Source organism: Temnothorax americanus, unplaced genomic scaffold (assembly GCF_048541705.1).
Source record: "Temnothorax americanus isolate GAGA-0224 unplaced genomic scaffold, ASM4854170v1 Scaffold5, whole genome shotgun sequence".
Lineage (NCBI taxonomy): Eukaryota > Metazoa > Arthropoda > Insecta > Hymenoptera > Formicidae > Temnothorax > Temnothorax americanus.
Window position 1 is genome coordinate 873,925 of NW_027509657.1, and position 22,672 is coordinate 896,596.

General features: G+C 39.3%; 2 protein-coding genes across 7 annotated transcripts in view; one reads left to right on the forward strand and one right to left on the reverse strand.

Annotated features, from left to right (window-relative positions):
• Bicc (protein bicaudal C) overlaps positions 1 to 17,682 on the forward strand; it is a 36,232-nt gene extending 18,550 nt beyond the window's left edge. For 2 of the 4 annotated variants that reach the window (XM_077417670.1, XM_077417672.1), the window contains 11 exons: positions 5,136 to 5,215; positions 8,534 to 8,749; positions 9,341 to 9,580; positions 9,905 to 10,123; positions 10,549 to 10,849; positions 11,179 to 11,559; positions 12,053 to 12,151; positions 12,249 to 12,499; positions 12,758 to 12,986; positions 13,118 to 13,237; positions 13,631 to 17,682. In XM_077417670.1, the coding sequence (XP_077273796.1) occupies positions 5,136 to 5,215; positions 8,534 to 8,749; positions 9,341 to 9,580; positions 9,905 to 10,123; positions 10,549 to 10,849; positions 11,179 to 11,559; positions 12,053 to 12,151; positions 12,249 to 12,499; positions 12,758 to 12,986; positions 13,118 to 13,237; positions 13,631 to 13,755 (2,261 nt within the window). In that variant the 3' untranslated portion in view covers positions 13,756 to 17,682. Of the gene's footprint in view, positions 1 to 5,135; positions 5,216 to 7,541; positions 7,947 to 8,533; positions 8,750 to 9,340; positions 9,581 to 9,904; positions 10,124 to 10,548; positions 10,850 to 11,178; positions 11,560 to 12,052; positions 12,152 to 12,248; positions 12,500 to 12,757; positions 12,987 to 13,117; positions 13,238 to 13,630 lie in introns of those variants that run through there. The other 2 variants (XM_077417673.1, XM_077417671.1) reach the window with 2 other exon arrangements.
• An 844-nt stretch (positions 17,683 to 18,526) lies between these two features.
• On the reverse strand, positions 18,527 to 22,383 carry Pex2 (peroxisomal biogenesis factor 2). 3 transcript variants are annotated; one of them, XM_077417701.1, is made up of 2 exons: positions 22,361 to 22,383; positions 18,527 to 21,146 (listed from the first exon to the last, which is right to left on the reverse strand). In XM_077417701.1, exon 2 carries the CDS (start codon positions 21,124 to 21,126, stop codon positions 20,224 to 20,226), a length of 903 nt encoding a protein of 300 aa, XP_077273827.1. In that variant the 5' UTR covers positions 21,127 to 21,146; positions 22,361 to 22,383; the 3' UTR covers positions 18,527 to 20,223. The 3 variants fall into 3 exon arrangements, with proteins under 3 accessions (XP_077273827.1, XP_077273826.1, XP_077273825.1); XM_077417700.1 differs by lacking the exon at positions 22,361 to 22,383 and adding an exon at positions 21,514 to 22,179; XM_077417699.1 differs by lacking the exon at positions 22,361 to 22,383 and adding an exon at positions 21,558 to 22,178.
• Between the last annotated feature and the right edge of the window lie 289 nt (positions 22,384 to 22,672).

Genomic DNA, 22,672 nt, shown 5'->3' on the forward strand with positions numbered 1-22,672 from the left:
GGAAATTTTAAGATCGATCGGACTTGACTGGCGCTAAAAACTTGCCAGAAATTTTTTTATTTAATTGAGATTATAGATGCACCCAACAATGTTCTAACATTTAAATAAAAACTTCAATCCACATGGGTTTTTGTGAAATTCTATAATGAGATGAGCATAATTAATGAAGTGTATAATTAAACAAAGAACAGTGAGTTTTTATACTTCGAAATGTCATCTCGATTACAAAACATTTGATAATCCACGAATTTTTAATGAGTCGCTAAAAATTATTGCGTTGCAAGAAGCGTTAAAATGAGAATTTCAAAAAGGTCGAAAGATCGCACGTTCGCACAAAAATTCGCATAAAAATGATCGCATTAAAATTCGAGAATTCTAGACACATGTATCTGCCACAATTGATTAATCATCCATCGACGTTTTTCACGTCGATTGCAAGATTATTTCGTCAGTTATTTCTCGATAAATAAATTACGACGCGTCGATCGATCCAATGTTCGTTGAAGCGGCGGCGTCGTCGCCTCGTACAACCGGACCTTGTGGAAATTTTTTGGTGATTCATCCCTCCCTCTCGTGACCTAAACAGCTGTTGCATATATGTTTCTTCTCTCTTTTTCTCTCTATCGCTTGCTTTTTCTTTATTTTACGAATTTGCTCACGCGTGGTAGCCCATGTAATCTGGTATAAATAAACTCAGGTATCTTCTTGTTCGTTTTGACTTCAGATTATGATTAGAACGTGTGAGTTATCTCACACAAACACAAATAAATACACAGATATAAAAACGATTCACATACGCGGATGCAAATGCATGATCGGATTACTGTGAGTCATTTACCAAGTTTTGGTATAGTCATTCTAATAATTTCTTGTATGCAATCGCGGAAACGTCAACGACCACCAAACGATAACGCAAGAGTCTGTCGCAAGTCTAAATTCTGTAGAAATTCACTTGCGGAATATTACATGAAATATTATTTGCGGAATGTTATGGATTTATTTAATGCATTTTTTTTAACTATACGTAGAATGCTCTAAAATGATTGCTATTATTTGGTGAAGGCTCCAGCTGATTTGAAGTAAATTTTGTTCTTTGTTCAGCATTAAGTTAATTAATCAGATTTTTATTTAATTAGGTTTGATATATATTTATATCTTCCGAATAAATTAAACAAAAAGTAATGGCATTTTTTGTATCATACGTATACGTCACGCGTGCACGTATAAAATAAAAAACTTTCCTTTAATTATTCTGTTTCTTTATTAAGTTGTGTCAAGTGAATTTTATTAAAATAAAATTTTAATTAATGTTCAGAGTAACATGACTTTAATATCGAAAGAAGACCGATAATCTCAAATTATTTAAGTAATTCTAGAAATTGGTCGAATAATCTTTAATTAAAAAAATTTTTGTAAATATTCTGCGAACTTATACATGTTTCCACATACGCGTCTTCGCAGTTGATATAAGAAAATTACGAATGGCAGTAAGTATTCTCGCACAGATGTAATACTTGAAATGGAATCTACTCGAGGCAGCGAATGGGTCAAATTGACTCACATCACTCGTTCTTCAGGGTTAATAGATATTATCGAGTTATCTCCCCCGTGTCGCGATAGGATATCACCTTGCGATTTGACCTGCTCTCGAAGCCGTTGTTGTGAATTTTGCGCAGCGATATCGACGGGATTCTAGTCCGGCCTAACCAGCTGGATAATTGTCTGTGATCGAATTAAGCGTCAATCAGTATCATGTAGCCCGCTCTAATTCTTCGCCGCGCGAAGATGTCGATGTGCTGCGAGTCACGTAAGCCACGGTGCTCTTCGAGTGATAAGACTATACGTAGTTTTTTCTCTCTGGCGGACGTGTAACTATTATACACGAGGAAAGACTATAATAACTATAATAACCGTTACACAATATTTATGTCTGGATTCAATCATATTTTCTATAAATGCAACAACGATCCAATGCATGCAGTGTATAATCAATAAAAGTAAAAAATGTATTATTTCACGGAATCAATAGGAAAAGAGGATACAAATAGAAATCACAAGTTTAGATGAATTTAATTATAAATTGAATTTAATCCTTCGCCCGCAAAGGTTTTTTTGGCACCTTTACGCCGCAAACCTGGGTCCTGATGTTTTTTTTAGTGCAATGTTAAAGGGCTGCAAAAAATCTGAAAAAATTCATGAAGGTGTTTCAAAGCTTCACTTTGAAATATCAATCATAAAATTATAAACAATTTAATTTTTTTACATAATTTGTATTCAAAAGTTACAACTACATTTGATTTTCGCCCGGACATAAATGACCCAGGTTTGCGGGTGAAGGGTTAAACGAATATCTATATACAATTTATAATCCAACTAAATTATATAGTAAATTTTACATTTGCTATTTTACAGAAATATTTACATCAAAAAGTTTGAAATAAAGAATAAAATAGGTGAAGGAAGAGAGAGAGAGAGAGAGAGAGAGAGAGAGAGAGAGAGAGAGAGAGAGAGAGAGAGAGAGAGAGAGAGAGAGAGAGAGATAAAGAGCTTTATTTCGAAATTGAAACTGTATTTATTTCTCAATAAATTGCCAGTTTTCTGTTTGCTCATCACATCACAGTTATATTTAGTCAACAGATATTGAACGATGTGTGTTTGCAAAGTAAACAACAAACTTCAAAAAACCAGATATCGCGTGACTTCGCAATACTACTGTTTCATAAAATTATCTAACTTTTATTTCCGATCGAAATCGAGGAAATTTATAGGATTATCGTGAGATCGATCGAGGAAGTTTTGATTTAATTCGTTACAACTTTATCGGAGCATAAATTCTGGAAATAGGATAGGCAACGTATAAAGTAATGCTATGAAAAAGGATTTTTAAAATTATTCTGAATTAAAAAAGTGACTTACCTGATTAAATATTACTTATCGTTACTAAAAAGATCAATAACGAAAGATTATTTGAAACCACGATTATTATTAAATTTCAGTGTATCCAGATACAAATATTATATTTTTAAATGACAGTTATTATTATAACTTTTCTCATTGTTATCATTGTTTCCCCTCGTATGCATTCTCTTCTTACGAGAATTGATCACGCAGCACAGCGATATATTATACATTTTATTAAGGAACATCTAGTATCACTCAGATAATCAGCCGAGCCTCCGTGTGTGACACCTGCCTCTCTCTTGTTACCGCAACGGCAGCCGACACTCCTTATCGCGTTGTGCAAACAGGATTCATCTACTTTCTATGCTCGGCGCGGCTAAAGAGGTCAGGTCAGGCCTCAGTCTCGCACCGAAAAGTCCGCGCGTGCTACCGTCGCGTCGATTCTAAAAATAAAATCGCGGATTGTGCGGCGAGGACTGATAGATAATCGCACTAACACGTAGCATTTTCTATGATCTAAACGCCTCGCCGATCGTATAGGAGAATTTGATCGGACTCTGATTTTCGAAAGCGTTATTATTTATATAGATATCGCGTTATTTTCCACGGTATCTCTCTTACGTAATCGGGGAGAGATAAGAAGTGCGAACTTCGCGACGCCAGACGATATGGTATCGTTGTTTTGATTGTATGAAATTCCGAAAACGCGTGTTTGTCTTTCTTCACGCAGAGAAATCTCCGTTCGGGAATAGAATGCGACAGTGCCAAAATCTCCAAATGATTCTCAATTCTACTGAATAGAAAATGTCACTGAAACAACGATGTTACCTTAATAATCGATTTTCGACTCGATTTCTGTTGAAGCAAACCTACTTGAGATTAATTCAAAATTAGATCTCATTATCCACTTGCGCGCCAGAATTTTTTAATATTTATTAAAAAAAGTAAGAAAAATTACATAACCAGATTATTCAGTAAAAATTTCAAGGAATGAGAAAACGTCGATTTCTCCTATCAAAACTCATATTTCAGTCACACATTTTTAAGCGTCAATGAATCATAGTTTTTTATTTCGCGCATATTATCTATTTACATTTAATGATTGATTCCTAATTCCCAATAATTATTGTATCTAAATGGATGAATTATTGAGTCTCGTCCATGCGTGATAAGAATCGAGTAACGAGCGAAACGTGCACGTGCGATCATTATGCAGCGTCAATGACGCGTCATCGCACTCGACTTTGGAACACGCACGTTATACAGTCGAAGGCCTCGCGTTCAGGAAGAAGCAAGCGTGCGCTTCACGAATACTAAGATTGACTTTAAAATGATTATCGATTGACTCTTCGGGTTTTCTGCAGTGGCCAATTCTCGCCAGCGACGTATTTCTATCCTCGGGGCCCTGCGCGTCCGCGTCGTTCGGGATCACATCGGAATCATCGACAGACTTTTTACCGAAAATATTCTCGTCGACGTTGTTTCGCCGACATCAAGATCGACCGATATAGTTTGTATTCGGCGACACAAATATATTCACCAATACTAACGTTTTTGTATATCGTCTACAATATATGCGTCTCCAATATTTTCATTGAATCGGTAGAATTCTTACTTTGCTACAGGCTGGTGGTGCCTTTGTTACATACATCTAAAGCGCGGTGAGTTCGTCGACGTTTACAAAGGAAAAATTTTACCCAGTTTTGCAGATATTTTGTTTTCAAATCGTAACAAACCAAAAGAGTTTCTGACGATACACAAAAGTCTGTGACTGTTTATGTCAGTGTGCGTGAACATATATTCGGTGTCGGTCAAACTCGGTATCGATGAAAGCATTATCGGCGAAATCTTTGTCGATGGTTCCAATATAACTCAATTTGCCCGAGGGGCCTATTGCTATATTATCCGATAAATCCGAAAAAATACGGACAAAAGATATACACGTGGAAAATATCTAAAAATATTCTTTTAGGAAGAATCTCTCTATCTATATTCCCTGAGAGATATTTGGTAGCTAAAGAAGAAGTTACTATTTCCGTTAATTGCTTATTTTGCCAGGCGCAGAACGAAGTATAATTATGTATAACGTGTAATTAACGAGGTCTATTATAATTGATTGCTCGGTGTAATAAAGGTGCGACTCGCCGCCGCCTTAAATTAATATTACGTGCTCTCTTATACGCCCACACGCGGGATCGTTATCGTAATTCAATTTTCTGCCCTTTTTTTCGCAGATCCGCACATAAAAGTCGCGGGACGATTAGATGATGTACGATCAGCGAAGGAGAAGATAATGGAAATTTTGGACACACGGGTAAGTCATATATATTGTACACATTTCTACCCGGTATATCGACAGAACCCCAGTTTCACAATTAATACTGCGAGATTACAAAGATAGGAATGGTCTTTTAGTAATTAAAAATATATAGCATCTTAGATGAATAGGATAGAGTGGGGCACGATAAATTATTATTTGCAAAATTGCAAATAATAAAATGCAAAATTGTCGTCGATAATCGCAAGCTCTTTTCTTGTGAAGGGGCAATCGTTTTGTCGACGAGCAAAATTCCCACGAAGGAAGTGTGTCAGCGTAACGGGAATCTATCGAATATTTAAACTGCAAACATTGAACGCAATGGCTACAGAGGTCTTTTTCTACTACGGTGCAACATTGTCTGCGGCACAATTACCAGCAGCGGTCTCGCAATAGAGAATAGAGGAAACGACGTCGCACGCGGAACGACTCGCGCGCATGATCGAACGCAAGGACGTGTATCTATTAGTATATCAGTTATCAGTTAAATGTGGTATGGACGATTACCGAATTCGATTGCGTGATATGGCAGATCGACCGTATGTTCCTCTTTTTTTAAGTGTTACATCATCCGCGGGCGATAGTCATCAATAGCAGTATTGAATTTGTAACGAATCGGAGATTTTATCAATTATATAATCAATTGTATAATTTAGGCACTCACGAATATAAGGATACTGTCCTGTAAACTGTCAAAACAAAGTGCAGATTAAGGCGATAAAAAATAAACGAGACCTTTTATAGAATATACGCTATCGAAAGTTTAACGTATAAATAGTAGTATTAATATATACATATTTAAATTTGTTTATCTAATTGCGAGTAAGAGCGATATCGATTAATTCGACGACTTTTAGTCGGGTCATTATAGACTTTCAGATCGACTCCCCTTCGGTTTATGCTGATATCTTTTTTATCCGGTTTCGTGCACCTTTCTATTTAATTACCAGACGCGTGTCGCAAGTGAGGAAGGTCGAGGGAAGTAGACGGTGAAGGAAGGAGAGGCGAAAGACTACGCGGAAAGAACGTACATATTCTATTTATACGTTGCCGTTCGCGGTCACAAATTCCCAGGCGAGAAAGCGAATCGTTACGTTTAGACGAGCAGCCGAATTGCCGTGCAGAAAGAGAAAGAGAGAGAGAGAGAGAGAAGATAAAAGTCACTGCTAAGCGACATGATAATATGGATATCTTGATTAATTAGACGATTAGCACCACTAGCTTTCTTAAAAACTCGAGGAAAAGAATTTGAACAGAAGGAAATTAATTTGAGATTAAATTGTTCGTGAATCGAAAATTAATATTTGAAAATTAGGTCGAATTTTGATCGAACTTGATTTTTTTGTGATTTTTTAAAATTTATTTTCTGAAATTCTTATAGAAGAGCGATTTATAGATTATTATACTACGCCGCATCTTTCGTTCGTATTCTCGTATTGTTGCGAACATCCCTTATATAGCTAAAAAAGTTACGACAACGACGCGACGCAGCGAAACGTTGTTAACCGGTTCCGTTACCGTTAAATCGCGAGACGGCAGGCGAGCCGGACTTGTCGCTTTTATGCCAGCCATACCGAGCGTACCGATCGATTCCTGTTACTTTGTCGAATGTACATTCCGACGTGCGCGCGTACATTCCAGAGACACGAATATATACGGAGACAGAAGCGGTGTAAAGAAGGACGTGTGAAAGGAACACGTATGTCGTATATATACCCTCGCGCCCGAGAGAAACGTGGATAAAATTCTGCGCTCGGTTTTTCTTCGGGCACGAGAGAATCCGCCGTCCTTCCTCATATCACCTCTTCCTCGCGTGATCTACTCTAGCGCATGGCAATTGCAATCGCGGCAAGTGCACGGACATTTCATGCTTTGCGTCAAGCATGCAAAAGTGGCGCGACAGCGACACTTGTGCATATAGCGCTAATTACGGACCGCGAATGGTGCGTAAATAGCGCAAAGGTATTTATAGAGCTCAGTCGGACACGTGCGTGGATATTCAATATCTTTTCGAGCCGACGCCAGGACGTCGACGTCCTGAATTTCGCAATCGTAATCGCATCTGTCTGGTTTTCGAAATCATTTACTGAATATCTAAACTGGCGGAATAGAATGGTACGAGCGGAACCGCCATTGTGGTTCTTTCTTCTGCCATTTGATTTCAACATCATCGTTATCAAAATCAAAACTCTATTATAAAAAATAATATTAACTATCGGTATATTTGCAAAATTTTGAATTTTGTTCAGTAGAATTTAGTCAAATATAAAAATTGCGAACTGTCGTTGAATGTATTTTAACTCTTACAAATATTTTTTTCGTTCGCAATTGTGACGATTTTACAAAGTAGTTGTTTCGAGACTCTTGGTTCGGCCTCGTTGCGAGCGAAGCGATACGTCGACGACGACGACGACGACTCATTATATGGTCAGGAAGGAATTCCTGAAGTTGCACGGTGGATCGCGCGACGTTATCGCGTGACTTTATGTAACGTTCAGCCACGCGATATCTAAAGTTGCGCGCACGAGTTGTTCCGCGGCGGATCGGCGATATGGTCCGAGAAACTCACGCGCGTAAAGTCGACGATCTCGAAGTTGGTGGAAATACGGAGTGTAACGCAAACGAATGTAAATTGCCGGAGAAGAGATATTACATTAGCGCGGAATGTAATGCGCGTGTAAATATGCCGGCTGAAAAAACATATAGAGGAAATATTATTAGGATATAGGTATACGGGAAATATTCGCATTTTCTCTTGGTAGCCGATAATTTCCTGATACGGAATCAATTTCCTATATATATAAAAGTTGCATCTAAATATCTGTTAATATTTTGGTAGAAACTTTTTGGTTTTTTATTAATTCTCATTAATAATATCAATGAAATCGCAATGTCAATTTTTATCAAAGTGAATTTTATCTAGATTACCTTCAATGATAATTTCAAGAGAAATCATCATCATTGATGCCATTTTCGATATTCGATAGATTATTTCAGTTGATAATATTAAATCCTGAATTAAATTTCTTTTAATCTAGAGTTAACTTTAATTGTTTATCGATATATATATTTAATTAGGTATGTTTGATAGTGTTTTCTGAGATTATTAATCTTAATTTATCGCAGCACTTGGAGAAACTGCATTTCTCCAAGTAGCAAATGTCTAATTTCTCGGAGTAACGAAACCGAAGATGCTTGAAAGTTAAATTGAAATAACGAATCGAAATAAACTATAATCGGCAATAAGGATATGGAGTTGCAAATATAAAATATGTCGATTCGACAGACGATCAATCTTGCAAACTTGATTTTCAGCAAAGTAATAGAGTGACCATGAAGCTGGACGTTAGTTACACCGACCATTCGCACATCATCGGCAAAGGCGGCCTGACAATTAAACGAGTGATGGAGGAAACTGGCTGCCACATCCATTTCCCAGACAGCAACCGCAGCAATCACCAAGACAAGAGCAATCAGGTCTCCATCGCTGGTGAGATGGAGAGCGTCGAGCGCGCCCGCGCTCGTGTCAGGGTGAGATTTCTCTCGCAAGATCGTGTGTCCAGGATATCCCAGAAGATGTACAATTTTGACGCTCGGTAATCACTCTACGTGAATACCGAACACGAGCGATTGAGTTGTTTTGTAAAAAAATAAATAGTATTTACTTCTCGGATATCCACGATATTTCTATTCGGTGCGCATGCGGAAATTGCATGCAAGACGTTGTTACATCTCAAAAGAAGACACAATCTTATTTCTCAATTAATTGAACACCACGTTAATTGAGAATTTCTATTTCAGGCATGGGTATCAAGAATTTAATGTTGTGTTAAATATTATGTGTTATGCGATAGAATAAAGATCTCTGATCGAGAGTAAAAAAAGTGGTGGACGATTTTTGGGAGATCTTATATGAAGGTGGGTCAGGAACGAACACAATGAACGAACAGCGAACGCTAAAAAATAATATGCTCTGCTTGCACGGTAAACGGTCGGTCCCTCTTGAATTTCCACCAGCGCGGAATTTGCATTCGCTGTTCATTCATTGTTGGCTCGCTCATATACCCACCTCAAGATGAAACTGTTCGAGAAACATCGGCTTACAATCCCTGTCTTTTTTAGAATCTGACGCCTCTGATCTTTTCCTTCGAGCTGCCTATAATGGGCGCCTCGCAGAGCATGCCAGACTGCACCTCACCGTACGTGGTGAAGATACAAGAGAAGTACAACGTACAGGTGATGTTTCGCACAAGACCGAAGCTGCACGCTACCCTGGTGGTTGTCAAGGGATGCGAGTGGGAGGTTGCCCAAGTCAAAGAGGCGACGTATCTGCTGATCCGTTATATGTGCAAAAATTTAGCTGTGAGTAACAAGAAATTGAAAGATTTGTTTCCAAGAGAAAATTAATCTTAAAATTGGAAAAATTAAATTCGGAATTGTTTTTCAGCTTCTTCCTATGAAAATAATCTTGTTTGATCACTGTCTTGTAATTCATTTTTTCTACATGTTTCTTGATTCGCTCATTAACAATATTCAGAATATATATTATATCAATTTATCGTTTTCCTAATTTTTGTCAAAAAGTCGAATGTGTGAAAAAAGCAAATAGTACTTTTGTCATATTTTTTTTGGAAATTTTTGCTCTTTATTCGGAAACTAATTTTTTTTGCATGTTTCATTTCACAGAGTCAAATCCAAGTACAAATGTCGATGGAGATCTCACCCCAACACCATAGCATTGTGCTAGGGAAACAGAGTAGCAATCTGAAGATGATAATGCAGCGTACCGCCACGCAGATTATGTTCCCGGATGCCGGCGATCCAAATATACCCAGCCTCAAAAAAAGCAACGTCACTATTACTGGCGACATAAACAATGTTTATTTGGCCAGGCAACAGTTAGTGGTAAGTTTATACATCCGGCTTTCTATAATTAATCCCAAATTTTATCTTTTCTCCTTCTAAACGTGTATTACTATTGTATATTCTCTTATTTTTTCCTCTATATAAACATTTTTACTTTGTAGAGTTAATCTTTCACTATTTAAAATTTATTTTTACGTTATACTTTCAATTTTAGCAATTTTAATGATTTTTATATTACATATTATAATTTTCAATTATTACACATGCCTCGTTATATATTACATAGAATAATCGGAACAGAGTCTCAAAATATATTTACTTTATGCTTGATTGCGAAATAACTGTACATATGTTACGTGTTTCCTTTTCACAATTCGGCTCTCTGTATGGTTAGTATAAATGTTATTCATTTATACTAACTACTCTACGTAACGATACTACCGTGACGATGATTGCGTGTTTAGGGCTCGTTACCACTGGTACTTATGTTCGATCTGCCGGAAGACTCTATGACCGCTTCTGTGGATACCGAAAAGATCTCCCAGCTCATGCAATCTCTGGACGTGTTTATCAACGTTCGCCACAAGCCGAAACAGAGTACGCTTTCCGTGATTATCAAGGGAATCGAGAGAAAGGCCAGTAATATTTACAAGGCACGGAAGCAGTTGTTGGGACTGGACGAGCCTATGGTTGTCGCCGATATACCGGTTACTTATCACATTCCGAATGCTGGCAATGTTTTTCAAGGCAATTTCAATAACGACGGTGAGTATAAATTCGTCGAAATAGATCGTAACTGTACATATGTTACGTATGTAATAATCGGAAAGAAATGTAATCTTCGAACAGATCGATGTGGCAATCGAACCACGTCGCGCGGCATCTTCAATAAATTCATTAATTTTTTAAAACTAAATCTTTTAATTTTTTTTAATTTAGCGAAATTTCATTCATATATTTTCGAGTTAATAATTAAAGAAGAATTTTGGAAAAAAAGACGAATGTGATCAATTCCGTTATATATTCATTTTTTCATTATAAATGTTTTTATTTTATTCTTTAATATTAATATAAATTGTTTAATATTCAATTAGGCTCCACTAACAATCTGATCAGCGGCGTACCGGAAAACTTCTCGAGCATGTTAAATGTAAACACGCAAAATTCGCCGTACTGCGTATCACCGATCTCGCATTCTCCGAATTCTCTGGGATTGTCGTCACACTGGGGCCTCGCTCATCATTATTATCAGTCGATGTATCCGTATCCCTACTCTCATATGAATCACTTGCTGACGACGCAACACATGCTGCACAACAATATGATGGGATCTTCTCAAGGGCCCCATGGATTATCGAACCACGTGATGCCTCCCGGTCTCGGAGCGTTTCACCATAACAATTTACCGACCAACTTTTCCGGTATCCACGGTCTGAACGCCAATTCGTTAATAGATAGCAAAGACGGTAGCAGTGGTGAGTGATTACCCGATTTATTCCACGCAAATTTTTTATACATTTCAATTTTGTACGAATATTTACTTAACGTTTTGATTGCCACGCCTTTTTCAGTATTTTCACGACAGAAAACTTTTAGATATAAAAAGATATAAAAACTTTTGTAAGATGAAAAAAGACGCGTGACATTATTTGATCTAATTTTTGGAAGATGCAGCGAGAGGAAGTTGCGTATATATATATATATATATATATATATATATAAATGTAGTTTAATGAAATTTGAATTTGAATTTGAAAATGTTTCGCTACACAAAAAATAAATTAGGAGGTATCAAAGCAGAAAAGAATTTTGAATAACAAGATCAATTCGTGTAGGATTGGCAGTCGAAGTGTTAATATATATTTTAATGTTATTAGTACTTAACATTTTTCCCGATATTGTTTAACGTTTTATATTATAAGAACCATCAAAACTGATTTGATTTTCATTCGACGAATTTATTTGCAGCCTATTCTTCGCTAAGCAGCGTTTCTAGCTCCCTATCTAGTCCTGCCATCAGTCCTCGTAACATCTCACCCGTCAACCCTACGGATGCTACTAACTTAGGTAAGTCAAACGTTTCGAGAAGCCAACGGATCTAGCTATTGTGAACAATCGATTATTACTATTTACAAGTTACAAATAATTCGTTTTTTTTTCTCAGCGGATCTAACTAGCATGTTGTCCGATTTACCGGTTGCCGATCGACGTGCACCTGGTTGCGAGAAGAAATCACTCGAGATGGCTGCACAGCAGAATTTCACGCCCTTCGACTATGAGCAAAAGAAACTGCTGGCTACAAAGGCGATGCAGAATAAGTCAAGCAACAACGATTTCCGTGTACCAACGTCCGCTTGGTCCGGTTATGGCCTCAGCCAAAGTATTCCGTCCATAACTACGAGTGATTTAAGCAAGGTAACTATTTCGGATTTCTTGGCTATATAAAAAATAATTAAATCACAATAACTCCGAAATTTATGAGAGTAAAATCTATCAAGGATTTATATTGATATTCTTTGCGAGTTTATAGATTAATATCTAAAATAGACGTCTAACAGTTTCTTGAAATATTTGAAGTGAATAGTTATTTCTCTGACAATAATTATTTAATAAAATCAATAATTAATATTTATTAAAAATCGAGATATTGACGCAAGAATTTTTAAATTGCAGGAGCTGCCACATCCTTCAGACTTGTGGAAAGAACCAACTACGCCGGTGTTCAGTACCGATATGGATTTCGGTAGTATTATCTCGAGCAAGGACCGCGTTGGACAGATTGGGATGGCCTCAAATTATATGGATCACACGCCGACCTCCCATTTGAACAAAATTACATCGTCCCATCGCTACAATGATCTGGGCAGCATGTTGACTAGTATCGGGTTGGAGAAATATATACGTGAGTATAGAAAAGTTACAATCTAGTAATTGCACGCCTTCTATTGAGTGCCATTGCTTTGCTTTTACTCTATTTTCTGCTTTTGCTTGAAAAAAATCGAAACGCAGCACCGCTTTCTTTTCATTCGCTAGGCCTGTTCACGTCTCACGAGGTGGACATGGCCACGTTTCCTTCCCTGACAGAGAAGGACCTATTCGAAATCGGAATTACCGCTTGGGGTGCGAGGCGCAAAATAATGCTATTAATATCTGGTACGTAAGAATTTACACGCACGGGCAGCTTACCTAACTTCGAGCAGCCTAATTAAACGGATTTTCATAATCTAACAGCAAAACAAAGATTTTGAGGAAGCTGATCTTTGCATTTTGTCAACTACACTCTACTATTACTCTACTACAGGACTGGCAAAATCTCTATATTTCTATATTTCTCTCTATATCTATATATTTCTATAAAATTCTTTCTCTCTCGAAATCTCTGTGAAGCTATCGGACTAACCAAACCTATTTTGCATGATTCAAAATTATCTAGGTGTTACGATATAAAATTATCGAAGAGAAAAAAAAATTACGAACACCGAGAACTGGATATATCCTATTTTCTTTCTATACCCTGCTAATCTCGATAACTCTTTTCTCTTTCAGAAATGAACAAACGCACTAGTCCGTTCTCTGGAAGCGCTGCGCCTGGCGCTGAACGGAAGGCATCCTCGTCGTCGGCGCCAACGTCGTCGTCGATGGGCAAATGCAATTTGGACACCAAATGGTAAAAAGAAAAACAATCGCGTGTATGTTATTCGTTCCGAACGCAATGACGCGTTCAATCAGCGCTCTCGAAGCCGATCTCGGAGATCCGTTGCACATCGATCGAAATTGCGGAAACAGACGTACTTAATAATGCCGATCGCGTGCGTAATTGTGGGGGACCATTACCCTGTTACATCGGTCATTCGGACGGAACACACACGCGGATTTACGGAAAAACCAAGAAGGCTATCTGGCTATTCAGCTCGTGAGAAACTCGACGGATGTAAATAGCCAAATAGTTTGCATGTTGATGATTTAAAATTACTTAAGTATCAGGAGAAAGTTATTTTTGTGACCGAGAACTGGCTGTATTATTTTTTTTCCTCATTTTTTTTCGCTGTTCTCGGCGCGCGGCGCGGAAGGTGCCTTAGGATTAGTCGTTATTATTTTTGCAGTCTTTGTTCGTTATCCAAGATGGACATTCGCGTCGTTATCGTTTCGTCCTTGTTAATAAGTTCTTCTACGTGAATCTTAGCAATATAATCAATTCTGCGATCCAATTAAGTCTTAGAAAGCAAAGCGCGTCAGTTGCGCGGCGAAAAAGAATCATGTAAAATTGTGTTTAAAACTTTCACGAAACGTCGACGCGCGCGTCCTATTCGTTACATCGTGTGGTGATTCGCTTGATGACCGGGTGATCGGTACGTGTGAGTGTATGTGCGTGTGTGAGTGCATGGAACACCGGGCATAAGTGATTCGAGCAAAATCTAAAAAAAAAAAAAGAAAAAATAAAAAAATAAAAAAGGAGTTTATATCAGGTACTAGAAATTTAAAATGAAATGCGATGGGCGAGGGATGTCCCGTGTGTTCAGCGGCCTTTCGTCCTAGTAAAAAATTTACATATATTTAATTCAGACTAAGCTCGAATGCAACCGTGGGTCCGCCGAAACTGTATTCTTAATTGAAACCGTCGGAATAAGCGATCGATGCTAATCAGATTCGACGTCGCGCGACGAACAAATGCGGTTTGCGGTAAGACTTTGCATGAGGTTGCGATCTCGAGTTTTACAAAGTAAGTATAAGTTGCAAAGTATTTATTAATTATTTCGCGAAAGACGCTGGACGCACATCAAACAATGGACCGCAAGAACTTTTCCTGTAAAGCATGTGTTGAAGACAGAACGGTTTCTATAGCGCAAATATTCCATGTGTCACTCTCCGCGCAACCGATACTTTTCGAGGAGTCAATTGAATCGGGTAGCGATACTAAATTACAATTTACGACGACGATCATCGTGTTAATTATAGGAAGCCTTCGTTATTAAATTAACTCTAAACTTGGCAGAGTAAAAAAAAAAAACGAATTTGAAATTGTATCATAGCGAAAGATATAAAAACTATATATATATATATATATGTAAAAACTATATATAAAAAAGTTCATAAGTTGATATTCAGATATACAAAAATGCTATCTCTCTTTAATGCAATTCTTTTTTTTCCTAAGATTTATTTATGACATAATAATACGAATGTGATGATTTAGACGACGTATGCAAATATGATTTATATATAGTCTACGCTTTTAAAAACGATATTGCCAAGTTTAGATTCTTCCGATTATCCTCGCACGCAGAGAGCTCCATTGGCCGCAGTCGATTTCGCAAAACGATTGTTTTATAGACATAAGATATATCTCGTTTTCGGTAATAATTTATTCGAATTTTTAAGCGTTATTTTTGTTAATTTTTTTTTTTGGAACAAAGGAATGAAAGCGTTAGGTAAATTAGTTCTTGAGTCACGCGCATTATTATTCAGATGTCAATGTAGCATGTTATATCGAACTAGAATCGAAGAAGAAAGTACGATTATTTTGCAGAGAAAAAAAATCGATTCTTTCGTGAAATCTTTGAATCGCGCGATCATAGACCACGATCGTCAATCTCGAGAATCGTCAGATTCTTAGAAAAGAGTAGAGATTAAAAGAGGACCGAATCGCGCGATCGAGCTGATCGAACATGTGCCTAACGAAAGATTTTACTGCGAAGAGTTCTTGACTAAGTCTTTTGCGAAATCTTTTTAAGCGTAAATTATTTATGCGCTCGCGAGATAGATCGGAAAAGAGGAATAAGCTAATGAGAATTAAGAATATTTCGCAAATACGTGTGATATAATCTTGGACTGTCCTGGTTCTATTGTCCGTTTTCTTTTTTTTTTTTTTCGTTCAATAGTGATAATAACGATGATCTAAAACAGAAAGGTCCCAAGATTTTCCAGGACGATCCGGTCGTCACGAGAGCTGTAGGATTAACAATTGCAGAACAAATAGATGAAGATGATATGCCGCGAAACTCGTTAGCTGTACAAAATAATCTATAGATTTTGACAATTTTACCGTTTAAGAGGATAATTCGTGAACTTAAATTTCAATATTTATAGATGTCTCGTTAGCAGTTAACTTACTTTATCAGAAAAATTCCAAAATTTTTAGTAGGGGAACGGGGGGTAGCCCCGGGACATTATTGAAATTCAAGTATACCGCGTATCTATGGCCATTGTTTAAACATTCTAATATGCGTATCTCGACATATGCAGAATGTTTAAACAATGGCCATAGATACGCGGTATACTTAAATTTCAATAATGTCCGGGGCTACCTACTGTCCGGGGCTACCCCCCCGTTCCCCTAACAAGATTCTAAAACAACACTTTGTTAGAAATTGTGAAACGTTGTATTTTGCTACGATCAGTAAACTCGATATTATATTTGTGACGGCATAATTTTTAAAGAATTTCATTCGTATTAAATCTCATTGATAACGACAATTGGTACGATCTTAAATTTCAGAGAAGTTTAAAAGACGCTTAGAAAAACTTTAAAGACAAGATAAATTTTTTCCATTCGAAAAAATTAAGACTTTTTTGAATAATTTCTACAGAGTTCTTTAAATTTTTATGTTGTCTAAATGCTGCATATCACCTTTATCCAATTGCGCCTGCACTTATGCTGCCTTAGGGGCTGCGTTCTCTTATAAGGGGCAAAAGGTAATGGTTTTTGTGGCAGCGATGATCGTTATCTATAAAAAAAGGGTTTTGATTGGTAAAGGGTTTTTCAAAACGATAATCGCCAAGGAAAATAAATGTAAGCATGTAAGCAAGAAGTGTGCGCGACTGAACGAATATCATGTGTAATATATCCATTGTCGCTGCGGATAAAATGTACACGTACGCATAATCGTGAATCAACGAAGCAGCGCAAGCGTCCTCGAGTCTAAAAAACCATTCGTTCGAAGGTCGTTGGCATTTCGTTCCTTACACAGGGTACCTCGAAATTCGAGAATTTGAAAAGAGCAAAAGTTGAAAAAAATTCAATTAAAAAGTTAAATTTATTCTGAAACGGAAAGTAACAGAGAGAGAGAAAAAAGCCTTCTGATTTCGAGGAATCTTTCAGGCCTCTTTTCTCGACATTTATTTTTTGTACTTGCAATTTTCGAAAATCGTGCGACTACAGAATTCGAGATGAAAACACCCTGTGTATTATACGGTGAGATCGTCCTTTTGCCAGCCAATAATCGACGGTTTTTCTGCCTAGTCCTAAGAAGAAATCTGTCAATGTTCCTACGTGAATACGCACTGATCCCGTGCAAAGTTTAGTGTATACGGGTAAAATATAGGTATAGTCGCGGAAATTAGCGTTAAAAAAAGAGGGAAATGCGCGTGCGAGGAGAAGAACAACGACGACGACGACGACGACGACGACAAACAAAGAGTTTCTAGTTAGCGTTCTCGAGCGTTTCGGTTAACGAGAATCGATTTACATCGAGAAGAGAGAAGATACACCTATATACAAACTGTAAAACCAGTTTTCTTCACTACCACTTTTCTCTAGTCCCTACTCACTTGACATTTTTTGCATCCAGCAAATAACATGACATACTTCTCTCTCTCTCTCTTTCTCGAAAAAAGAAAGAAAAGCAAAACGAGTATGAGTTCAGCCTAGAGTCAGCTGATATATATGCGTATAGTCAATTGCGCTCGAACTCGCGCTTAAGAAACTTATACGCGATTTGGATCCCGTTGCGTTTACGAGAATGCGCTGTAAATCTTCGAAGTTGCATATCGCAAGCATGTTTTTTTTCACTGTGTCTTTGCGTCGAAAACGAATCATTAATATTGTTTCATAATAGCAAACTGTGGACTCGCTCTTTCCTACCTAACTCTTTAGATTTGAACAAATCGTTCGGAGTTAAAGCGGATTAAGCTTATAATTTGTGTGATTGACGTCAAATATGACTCTTACTCAAATTATGGATTAATCCGTTTTCGCTCCCAATTTAGTGACTTTCATTTTCTTGGTTTTTAAATTTCCATGAAAAATGATTTATGGACTTGAAAAGGGAAAAAAATAATATAGACCTTCTCTGAGAATCTCGGGAAGATTTTAAGTCCACAGGCCGTATCGTTGTGCAACGATTTTTCCACGTCTTAACGATAGATTTGCGATTACTTATAAAATTCGAAGGTATTCTTCGATCAGAGAGAGGGTTCAGCGATCTAATCACACTTTTTAAAAATTGCAGAAAATTAATCTCAAAGTTGCGGAAATCAAAATTTAACCTAATCTGATTTAATTGCAATTTATATTTCAAATATTATTTGAAATTAAGTCAATTAATCCAATTTGGATTGGAATTAAATCTAGTTTTATTCCAACTCATTGTAATATCGATTGATTGAGTTTCCTCAACTTTATTAATTTTCTCAAATCTTTAAAAAGGCGAGATATGCACCGTATTGCATTGAATCTTTTATTTTTATACATAGTACATCGCACCTTATCTTGCCTGAATGACAAGCTCGAAAAATTGTGAAACGCAAGCGATTCGGGAAATATGTCGATCTCGTCCGAGACGTAATATCGGTTTAATTCAGCAGCTATAATGGCACTTAGGCGCAAACCGTTTCCACGTATCAATAAGTATAAATGCCTCGCACTATTGTGTTCTCTCTTTCATACTCGAAATATCAGGAAATTGTGTTTTTCGCTTACCTATTGTTAGCGAGACCAACAGTAAAATCGCAAGCTTCTCGGTACAGAAGGGACACTCTCTTAGGATAGTGTATCCTAAGAGAGTGATGCCCTTCGTATCGATCTCTTTAGTATCGTCGCTAAAGTGCCGGTAAAGAATGCGGAGAGAATAATCAAGGAGTTCGCCCGAGGAAAGAATTTACAAACGACAAATAGCGGCAAGTTTGAGAAAAGTAATACACTTCCAAGTTTGAATTAATTTTAAGAAGGATATGCGCGCGATACACACGCAATTCGGGAAAGGAATGAAAAAGATCGAATTGTGTAATTTAAATCATGCTTCCCGTGCGTCTTATTATTTTCTTCGGGCGAACTCCGTTTCCGTTCGCGATTAGTAAAGATTAATGTTAGAGCGGAGCGCAAGTGTAAAACGCGGATATCTCAGGAAATAAATTAACAAGCCCGATATTTTGAGAAGAAATTTTTCACAGGACAAGATGAAAGAAACCGCGCTATACTCGTACTATAAATCCATACATTCCAGGAAAAGACAATAAGAGTTCGGATTCGAATGAAATCTGTAGTGTCGTAGGAGAGGCGGATGGAAGGTGTTAATTTATGTGTATGTGTTTCGCGTTTTTTTCCCCCTTTCTGTGCTATAGTGTTCATAATGTTGTTTCTCGTGTAATAAATCCGGGGACGTGCCCGCCCATCCAGCGCAGGTGCAGCAACTGAATGATAAATTAATCGAGATGAATGTGTGTCATTATTGCACGTATTGAACAATCGACCCGCATCAACCTGCGCGGCGGCAGATGAAGCGTTTTATAATATACAGCGCAGCATAATATTTTTATATGATGTAATGTAATCTAATTTTGATATAAGAGCCAAGAGAGTATATATTGATCCATTATTGTTTGTTTCGGAAAAAAAGTAGAAAAAAAAAACGAGAGTGTCGGAGTCGCCCGAAATCGGGATTTGTTGTATTGAAATGAAGAATAAAGAAGATTTTGTATATTGCTATTTTTAATAAAAACAAAATATTAATGTCACGCGCATACACCCCTCCGTCGCGTGTCCCGCGACAAATCGATGCGGCGATCTCAGAGAGGCGAATCTCTTTCCATTCATAATTTTATTTGTTTCTAGAAAATTTAATTAACACCGATATAATAACAAAATTAGTTTTGTACTTATATTTGTCGCGTTTGCGACAAAAAACATTGTTTCTTTTATTCTTTTCTATATTTTATTTTTTATTACTTTGGTCATTGAGGTGAATCCTTTCTAACGGAATTAACACGTTATCACACATTGCAGCAACATCAATCATTTTCACTTTATTTGACGAGGTCTGTAAAAGCGAAAGTTGGCACCGTGACTCGTTCATCACAATCACGTCACTTCGAGTCACCATCAGTTGTCTCTGATAAAACTGAAAATATACGTACGTTCGCGGTTATCCATCGTCCACTTTCTCGAAGCTATCGTCCGACTCCTCGTCGTCGCTCCGAGGTGCGCTCGCGACCGTGTATCTTTTCATATCCTCGGCACGGAGCTCCGCGTCGCAGGTGGGACAATGGAACGCGCTCATCGCGGTGAAGTGCGCCTGTAGGCAATAGTAGCAGAACAAGTGCTCGCAGCCGGCGTGCGACGGCAGAATCGGGTCCTCGTAGCAGTAGGCGCACTTGGTCGTGGCGTTCATCACCGGGAACAGGCCGCTCGACGGTTCCGGCCGTCGCCACAGCCTCATCGCCGCGTGCTTCAGATAGTGGAAGTTTATCATGGGTATGCCGATCGTGAAGAGTTCCATCAGACCGTGCCAGAGCAATTCCCTCGTCATATACGAGTAACCGATGATTCTAGGTCGGTGAGTCGTTATCGACTGACTGGACAGACCTAGCAGAAACTCTATCACGCGCGGTTGCACGCCCCGATGGAGGAAGAACAGCAGATTAACGAGCTCGAGGAGATTGATCGCGTTCGTCGTCCAGTCGACGAGCGACTTTAGCACTTGGGCGAACGCGCCACGTTCGGACAGGTTCTCGTGAGCTAATTTGTCTTTCAGATACCGCGGAAGAACGCTTAGAATCAAGTAGAGCACGGCCTTTCGGTGATCGATGTTGGAGTAGCGCAGATTGAGGAGCCGCTGGCCGAACGTGGAGGAGCCACGTTGCAGCGAGAATTTCCAGACGAAGAATTTCAGGACGGCGTCCACTTCCGCTTGCCATTTGTCGATCTTGCCGGGCGCGCCGTACCTGGCGATCTCCCTGGCTTGATTCCGCAATACCTTGTAGATCTCCGTGTCCAACTGAGCGGCGTCGATTTGATTTATTCGAGAGACGTAAGGCGACGGCGTCATGACGATCGATTAGGGGAGCTCTGAAAGAATTTTGTTTTTTTACGCGATAATACGTGACGCAACGTAGAAAAACGTTTCATTAATTACATAATATAATAATTACAAAAAAGTTTCTTGAATTAATAAATATATCACGAAAATACATTCTTTTTCGAGCAAATATTTAGACTCCACTTTTGTTCGACAAAATTTATAAGGCGTCAATTTTCTAAATATCGCGTAGACTTTAATGGAATTTGACAATATTTAATTAAACATTGAAGACTTTCGTTTCGACGTTGGTTACCGAAGAAAAATAGATTGCGCAAGATCGCGCCTAAAAAATCGCGCGGCGGCCTTGGAATACGCGCACGCCGCGACCTGCCGTTCAAAGTTCATCCAAGTTACCTCGTCATTCTCGGAATTCAATTTCCGCTTATCATTTCCCGTACCTAGTCGTGTAAGCGGCGTCTAAATAATCTTTCCCGTCCAGCGTCGACGAGAGGCCAAATATACGAATGACGCGTTGGAAAGGCGCGGCGATGCCGGGCGAAAGGTTCACTTTCGAATCGACTCCCTCGAAGCGAATGAAGTTAGCCACGGTCGAGCGATCGCGCGAAAATGCGTGCGTTCAAACCGCGCCAGATGCTCGACGGGCTATCGTTCACGGACGAGAGCGATCAAACGAGACTTTCGGTCGATGATTCGCGTGCGCGTTCGCGAAGAGGTTAGAGTGACACCGAACGATCGATCGCTCCGAATATCCACGTACTCCACGTCCGCGGGTCCGCGTCGCATCGTACGCGTCGCCGGAATGACTCGCGCCGCGGCCGAGAGCGGCCGAACATACGCGACCGGCGAGCCTGGCGCGGGCGGCAGGGGCGGGCGCTCGGCCAATGAGAGCGCGCGGCGCTCGCGGGCGCATTCGGGCCGACTCGGCGCGGCTCGGCCGGGACTTCGTCTCAGTTCGGGTTCGTTTCTCGTCGCCGCTGCGCACGGGGTGCGTCGTGCGTCCGCTCCGGTCCGCTGCCGCGCGCGGCTGGCACACTGTACGCTCTCTCTCTCTCTCTTTCTCGTTCACTCACTCACACTCTCCCTCGCGATTGCTCCGGGCTCCGGGGCGCTAACGTTTTTCGAGGTTAGACGCCGCGCACGGGCACGGCTCTTTGGCCGGTAGCGAAAGCGATCGACCTGACTCGCCGCCGTCGCGATCGTCATCGTCATCGTCGCGCGTGGTGGTTCGTGGTTCGCGTACGTGTTTCGTGTTCGCGCGTACGTCGTGCAGGCTCCATGTTGCCGCCGGTGGTATGACGTCATCGAGTGTCGGTGTCGGTGGTGCCGCGCGTGTGTACCCGTCGTCGTCGTCGTCGTCGTCGTTCCTCTCGCCCGTCGCCGTTGTCGCGCGTCCGCGCCGCCTGCAGCCCCGTCGCACGTCATGCTGCTCTCGTGATAAAGTTTGACGTTTCTTCCTCCCTTTTCTCTCTCTCTTCCCCTCTCTTTTTCTCTCGTTCTCTCTCCTTCGCCTCTTCTTATCTCGCGAACCGCGGAGTGTGCAGCCGCCGTCGGA